Genomic DNA, 8,372 nt, shown 5'->3' with positions numbered 1-8,372 from the left:
AGCAGCAGTTGTGTATTATGAAAAGGAGCACGTAAAATGCCCCCCACCCCCACCCCCCAAGAAAACACTCTAACCAAAAGAACACTCTAAATGTATTATGTGTAGACCCTAAAAAGCAAGCAAGAGCTAACCTTAGCAGTTGAAACCGGAGCAGAAAATCGTACGCCAGGAGATGAAAGAGCTGCTGATTGACCATAAGAGGGGGGGAGAGAAGAATCATTGTACGCTGTTGAAAGAGGAGCAGCAGATCGTGAAGGATTAGAGTCGCGAGGAGATAAAAGAGCTGACTGACCATAAGCGGATGAAAGAGAAGAGTCTATATAGGCCGATGATGCTCTTATGGCCTTAGCAGCGAGGGAAGAAGCAGATGAAGAAGAAGAACTTTCATCGGGAAGTGGTGGCGGACTTTCAAAATCACTCGTAATGGTAGAAACCTTAGGCACCTGCTGTTTCCTCCTGTAAGCCATATATATATATATATATATATATATATATATATATATATATATCAGCAGCTCAATTCGAGTTCGAGTCCCTTTTGCCGCTACCACACGTCCACCGACACCAAAACTGAGAGAATAATTTTTTCTGTTTTACAATTGCATCTCTGGGACTGAATGATAAGAGAGAGCAAGGAAGCCAGATCATACCGGGAATTAAATTTCGAAATCCACCGGTGAAATTCCTCCGGCGATCTCCGACAAGGATATCATATAGGGCCTCTCTCACTCTTTATATATATGGATAGGTCAACGCGTCCTTCTGCTAAGCTGGTATCTGAAGCAGACCAAGAATGAGATCTAATTCGTTAAAAAAAAAAAACTTACATAAATATTTACCCTTAATTACTTCTTGTTTTGCAATTTTCAGATATATTGTATTGGAATATATAATTTTAAAATTGAAATACATAATTTTAAAGTTAAAAATATAATAGTTAATTACTTTATTTTTATTTGAATACATAATTAGTATTTGGGTACATGATTTTTAAGTTGAGATATATAATTTTGATTATTGAGATATATCTATTTCTAAAACTATATGATCGAGATAGATAATACATTAATTAAACCAAACAGAGATATATATAATTATATATCCAAAAATTTATGAATTTATGAATGTATCTAGCAGTTTTAAAAATAAAGGATTTTAATTAATTAATACAAAATGATAGACATATTATGCAATTTAATTAAGATAAAATATAGTGTTATGTATTTTTTTCAAAAAAAATGCTTTCTACTTGATTGACGACTTTCGGGCCTAGTGGGCGGAGAAGTAAACTTCTGGACCTTGGGCCTAGGCGAAAAAATCCCAGAAAATTATATGGAATGGGCTTGTAAGGGTGACTTTGTATTTTGATTCATATATAGGAAAAGTATTTTAAAATGGGATAACTACATGACTTAAAAAACATAAACTTCTAATTATCTTATTTAGCTTAAATTTTAATTAATTACAATTTATAGTCTCTCTTGACTAGGGGTGGACATAAAATATCAGAATCCAAATTACCGTACTAAACCAAAAAACTTGGTAATTGATATTCGGTAATTTGGTATTTGGGATGGTATTTAGGCGTAAAATTTTAAAATTATGGTATTTGGGTTCGTGATTGGTAAAAAATATTACTACCGTTTGGTATTTGGTATTTCCTGAATATTCAATAATAGTTAAGTGACTCATAGGCCACATCCCTAGTCCATACTCCAAAGGCCACATGTTTGTGTGAATATTGCTCAAACAAACTTTGAACTATTAAACATAAACATAAAGTAGACTCTTAACTTTACACAGCAGACTTCCTTGCAACCAACATATGAAAACTTTTGACGAAATATCACGCTAAGAATGAAAATTAGGGCGTGGAAGGGAACAACAGAAAAGAAGTCTTCATGACATGATACATAACACCATTGCTGACTGCACTTGCCCAACTCTAATATTCCTAACATAGGTTGGAATATGGCTTTAACCAAGGGGACTTGGTCAAGCCTTTTTGATCCTTGTGTTCACATGTCAACAATAGATGGAAATTATCGAAAAACTCAGCACTTGGCAGACAACATAACATATATTGCTCTCCGTCATATTTGAAGAAGTAATATTATGACTTTGCATCACATTTACATCTAGTTCGTTATATTCAGTTCGTGTTACATCCAGTTTGATGTAAATGTTATTCGTGTTACATCAAGTTCTCCCCTTCTTGGAGCTGGATCAAACTACAATAACATAGGTTTTAAGGTGTTTCATTAATTGAGCCACACATATCAACTTGTAATAAGACCAAACAAAATTGATTTATTCTGGTGTAAAACTACCATACAAAATTGATTTTTTCTCAAAATGTTGGTTGGAAATCACCACTATTATCACCAAATAAGATCACTATAAGCATGTCCAACTTTAATAAGTTAATACCGAATTCCGTACTGAACCAAAATTTAATTTACCGATTATTGAATTATTAAACCGAAGTTTAATGGTATGGTATTTGGTATTTACTTTCATTTACCGATTATCGAATTACCAAACCCGAATTATGAAAATACCAAATCGAATACCGAACGCCCATCCCTACTCTTGACAATTAAACATAATCCATAGGCTCTCTCCTTAATTTTCTTTCTTATTCTATTTTTCTTTCTTTTTCAATATTTTTCTTTTTTTTTTATTTGAGAAAATGGTCTAAAGACTCCCCTCCCCCCACCCAACCTATACTACACAATCTAACTTCACTGGTGTTCTATGACCCCCCACCCCCCAACTATTTAAAATTATTACCCCCTTAAAAACTCACTGTAATACCCTGATCATTCCTTAAGCCTAAATCTGTCTTTTGAGTGGATAGGGGTGACTTTCAAAGTAATTGATGTTTATATTGTGTTGTATTTCTCTAATTTCTACTTTTTGTTATGTAGAGCATTGAATAATCTTACCATCAATACTAATTTTATCAAAATCCGACATCGGACGAGAAAGTTATGGTCGTTTTACTAAGCGATGTCGGAATCGCCCAGGCCTTACGGTAGACCTGAAGGACCGCCAAGTCCTCGGTGGACCATCAATTGTCCCGTCAAGCCAAGGAAGTAACCTTTTTTTCTGGCCATCGTGCGACGGCCAAAATGATGGGCCGCCAAAAAATTGACAGACCATCAACTCGAGGTAGAATATCCCGTTTCTAGCCCCCGAGTGACGGACGATCTGGTGGACCGTCAGTTTCCTGACATATCATCACTTCGACCGTCATGTCAAGGTAGAATGTCCTAGTTTTGGCACTCGAGTGACGGACGGTCTGGTGGACCGTCAGTTCCTCTAACGGACCGTCAGTTCCTCTGACGGACCATCAGTTCAACTATCACAGACCCAATCGGCAATTTTTTAACTCATTTTTAGGGGTATTTTGGTCATTTCCGCCCATTTTGGTCTTGTATATATATATATATCCAAGTAGAGAAAAGAAGTTTATTTTTTCTCCTTTCTCTTCCATAACCCTCTAGAAACTAGGGTTTCTTCCAAAATCCTAAATCAATTCTTCTCGAAGAAATTCAAGAATTTTCCAAAGATTTCACCAAGTTGTTCAAGAATTAAGTTCTCCAAGTCAAAGGCATCAAGAAACTTAACTCAAAAGTGTAAAGAAGAGTTTCCAATCAAGCTTGTTCATCTTAAAAATCATAATCCAAGGTATGTGGGGTTTGAACAAGAACACTTCTTTCGTTCTTATGCCCAAAGATTTAATTTCTATTAAATTTCATGATTTTTGCAAAGTGGGTTTATACCCAAATTACTCTATCAAGGATTTATGAGATTTGAGCTAAACAAGATTGACTTATATGACTACTTCATTGTCCTATTTCTTAAATTGAGAATTTATGCTTTTCCATGAGAAGTTTGACTATTGAATATATATTGATATTTAGCTTAAGGGTCAAGAACGAGTTCTATGATGTTTTCTTGAAGTTTTGATACTTGATATGATTTGATAAGAAAGTGTACTTGAAGATGAGAAAGATTATTTTGAGATTGAGTCGAGTTAGGAATCCACAAGTTGATTATGATTTACAAATGAGATATATTTATGATTTGGTTTTCATGATAAACCTTTCAGTTGATTAAGGTGGATTTTCTAATACGTTCTGAGCTGATTCTGGGAGGAGTATTTAGCACCGAGTGGAAAGTGTGGGTTCAGCGCATCCTACTTTTCCAGAACTATATGTCACCGTAGGATTGAGATTTGAAGGCCAAAGAGCCGAGTTTGTGATCACAGAGATAAGTTTGAGGTTATACTCCCTAGCAAGAGTATAACACTCCCGCCAATGTGGGGTTCCTTCCTTAGGAGGGAAAAATGTTAGACTCTATGTGGCTCACATGGTTTATGTCGGTTATAAGAAACTCCCAAGTCCATAATAGTCTAAGTTTCATGAGTTACAGAGTCACTCTAAGCCATGAGTCAAAGAGTTTGAGTTGAGACCAATGATTTATGAGATTTATGAAGCATGTGTTACAATTGATGATTTATGGAAATTACGTTTTAGCTAATTCAAGCAAAGAGAGTCATTATTGTTAGCATGCATGATTTTCTTACACATTTATGATATTATTTAAAAATATTGCATACACCCCCACATACTCAGTACATTCCCAAGTACTGATTCCCATACTCTTCTATGTTCTATATTTCCTTGTGATGTAGGTTCAGGTGCTCAGTCTCAGCAGCAACAGCGATCTTCGAGTACCTTCATCTATGTTTCTGCAGTTGGTGAGTCCTCATGGTTCGAGGACCTATGTCCCTAATTTTGTCTTGTTAATAGATGGTTGTTTCCTTTCAGATCAGTACGAGTCAGTTGGGGGATCTGTCCCAATGGATCCTCAGTCTTATGTAGTAGAGCCTTTGTCAGACTAGAGTACCGGTATGTACAGAACTGCAGTATTTTGATTATACAGGACAGTATTTCTTTGTATTCCAGTATGTTCATGACATGATTATTCTTCCTTATTATATCGTGATTATCATTATAGTGAGTTATAGAAGTGAAGACAGGCTTAGAGGGTTAGCTTGAGGCCGCGTGTGGCCTTAACCACCGTGTGACATCCCGGGATAGGATCTTGGGGTGTTACAAGCTTGGTATTAGAGACTAAGGTTTAAGAAGTCCTAGGGAGTATGAGAAGCCACGTTACATAGAGTCTTGATCATCGATGTGTAGCACGCCACATCTATGAGCAAGAGGCTACAAGACATTTTAGGAAAAGTCATTTCTTTCTTTCAAAAGTCTATCGTGCCAATAGAAAATGCCTCTTCGTAGAGCTCGCAAAAACAACGAACAATCTCAACTCGTTGACCCCTTGAATGAGCATGTGTCGCATGTAAAATTTTGGGCAACTTTCCAGGCGCTAGCCTAGGCAGTTACCGCCAATGCTCAAGCCAATACCCAGGCTACTGTTCCACCTCTACAAGGGAATAATTCTGCTGTAGCTTGGGTTCATGACTTTATGTGGATGAATCCGCTTGAGTTCTATGGGTCGAAGGTAGGTGAAGACCCACTAATGTATTTAGATGAAGTGAGGAAGATCACTAGATTATGCACGTGACTGAGGAAGAGAATGTTGAATTGGCTGCCTATCCAATAAAAGATATTGCATATGATTGGGTGGATATGTAGAGGAGGAGTAGAGGGATGGATGTCGCTCCCATGACTTGGCAGTTGTTCCAGGATGCGTTCTTAGATAGATTCTTCTCCCCCGAAGCTGAGGAAAGCGAAATTAGAAGAATTTATGAACTTGAGATAGGGCTCTATGACAGTTAAGGAATATTATCGTAAGTTCAACCAGTTATCTAAGTATGCTGCCGGTATGATGGCTGATTCTAGAACTAGTATGAGTAAGATTTGGCTGGTGTATCTGGTTATGTTATGAAAGAGTGTAGGTTCACTATACTTAATAGGGACATGAACCTTTCTAGACTAATGATACATGCTCAGCAGATTAAAGCGGATAAGGTAAAGGAGAGAGAAAGAGTAAAGACAAATAAGAGGGTTAGATCAGACCAGCAAGGGTATAGTCAAACTAGATTTTCAAGAGGGATCTGTCCTCAGTTCCAAAGTCGTTCACTTGTGTTAGCTCCTTCATCAGCCAGTACTCTCATATTCAGAATTAGGTAGGAGCAGGGTAATAGGCCTACTATGTCCAGGTCCCAGGATAGTGTGAGTAACAAACCTCGTCCTCCCCTATGTCTGAAGTACGGTAGGAACCATCCAGGTGAGTGCTTTGTCGATCGGAGGGGTTGTTTTGGTTGCGGTAAGTTGGGCTACAGATTCAGGGATTGCCCATATACCAGATAGGGAAGTTGTGATGTTCGTCCCCAGAGTCAGGCTATTAGTGCTCTATCCCCTTTAGTTCGTTCTACTCCTCCTCAGGGTGCCTCGTCTAGTATTGCAGGTGGTCAGCGCCAGAATCACTTTTATGCTATACCACCCCGCTAGGAGCAGGAGGATTTACCAGATGTTGTTACTGGTACACTTTGTGTATTTCATTTTGATGTGTATGTATTGATGGACCTTGGGTTAAGTCTTTCTTATGTGACTTCGTTGGTGGCTGTGAATTTTAAAATCAGTGCTGAAAAGATTCCTGAGACTTTTCTAGTTTTTACACCAGTGGGTGAATTTGTTGTTGCTAAGCAAGTGTATAAGAAGTGTCCTATCATTGTCCTTAATAGAATCATGTTTGCATATTTGATTGAACTAGATATGGTTGATTTTGACATTATTTTAGGTATGGATTAGTTTCACTCTTGCTATACGTCTATAGACTGTCGTACCCGTGTAATCAAGTTTTAGTTTCCCAATGAGCCAATTTTTAAGTGGTCTAAAAATTCCACATCCCCCAAGATTCATTTCATATCCTACCTTAAAGCCAGGAAATTGATATCCAAGGGTTATGTCTATCATTTGGTTCGAGTTAAAGACACTAAGTCTGAGACTCCGAATATTCAGTCTATTAGCATTGTCAATGAATTTCTTGATGTTTTCTGGGAAGATCTCCCAGGGATACCTCCTGATAAAGAGATAGAATTCGAGATTGATCTTCTTCCCGATACACAGCCTATTTCTATTCCTCTGTATCGTATGGCCTCCACAGAACTTAAGAATTTGGAAGAGCAACTCAAAGATCTTCTTGATAAGGGTTTTATAAGGCCCAGTGTGTCTCCTTGGGGCACACCCATTCTATTCGTGTGAAAGAAAGATGGTTCATTGCGTATGTGCATTGACTATCATCAGCTCAACAAGGTCATCATTAAAAACAAGTACCCTCTTCCCAGAATTGATGACCTGTTCGATCAGCTGTAAGGTGCCAGTTATTTCTCAAAAATAGACTTGAGATCCGGTTATCACTAACTTAAAGTCAGAGAGTGTGATATTGCAAAGATAGCTTTCCGCACCCGTTATGGTTATTTTGAATTCCTGGCCATGTCCTTCAGGCTAATAAATTCCCCAACAGCTTTTATGGACCTTATGAATTGGGTGTTCAGACAGTACCTGGATATATTTGTTATTGTATTCATAGATGACATTCTTGTGTACTTCCAAAATGAAAATGACCATGCAAATCATCTTCGAATTGTCTTGCAGACCCTTAGAAATCATCATTTGTTCACCAAATTTAGCAAGTGTGAATTTTGGCTAAGGTCAGTTGCCTTCCTGGGTCATATTGTTTCTTCTGAAGGTATTCAAGTTGATCCTCAAAAGGTGAAAGTTGTGAAAAATTGGCCTAGACCTATCTCTCCATCTGATATTAGGAGTTTCTTAGGCCTAGCTGGTTACTACCATCATTTTGTGGAAGGTTTCTCGTCCATTGCTGTTCCTTTGACCCGGTTAACCCAAAAAAGTTAAATTCCTGTGGTCAAATTCCTGCGAGAAGAGTTTTTAAGATTTGAAGACTCGACTCACTTCAGCCCCTGTGATGAACCTGCCTAATGGTGTACATGATTTTATGGTGTATTGTGATGCTTCGAGAGTTGGTTTGGGGTGCGTGTTGGTGCAGAAGGGTACGGTTATATCCTATGCCTCTCGATAGTTGAAACCTCATGAGAAGAATTATCCGACCCATGATCTCGAATTAGATATCATAGTTTTTGCCTGACCCATGATCTCGAATTAGATATCATAGTTTTTGCCTTAAAAATCTGGAGATACTACTTGTACGACGTTCATGTTGATGTCTTTACGAATCACAAGAGTTTGCAGTATGTGTTTACTCAAAGGGAGTTGAATCTTTGATAACGGCGATGGTTAGAATTGCTAAAGGTCTATGATATAAGTGTGTTGTATCATCCGGGTAAGGACAATATAGTGGTGGATGCTCTTAGT

General features: G+C 37.8%; 1 protein-coding gene across 6 annotated transcripts in view; it reads right to left on the bottom strand.

The window, feature by feature from the left end:
- Window positions 1-805, bottom strand: part of LOC107842682 — a 16,466-nt gene extending 15,661 nt beyond the window's left edge. For 2 of the 6 annotated variants that reach the window (XM_047396913.1, XM_047396912.1), the window contains exon 1: window positions 132-805. In XM_047396913.1, coding sequence (XP_047252869.1) covers window positions 132-467 — 336 coding nt within the window. In that variant the 5' untranslated portion in view covers window positions 468-805. The remainder of the gene's footprint in view (window positions 1-131) is intronic. The other 4 variants (XM_047396914.1, XM_047396916.1, XM_016686634.2 and 1 more) reach the window with 3 other exon arrangements.
- Between the last annotated feature and the right edge of the window lie 7,567 nt (window positions 806-8,372).

Source organism: Capsicum annuum, chromosome 9 (assembly GCF_002878395.1).
Source record: "Capsicum annuum cultivar UCD-10X-F1 chromosome 9, UCD10Xv1.1, whole genome shotgun sequence".
Classification (NCBI taxonomy): domain Eukaryota; kingdom Viridiplantae; phylum Streptophyta; class Magnoliopsida; order Solanales; family Solanaceae; genus Capsicum; species Capsicum annuum.
Note: the sequence above shows the minus strand (reverse complement) of the source record. Positions and strands in the feature narration are given on the sequence as shown.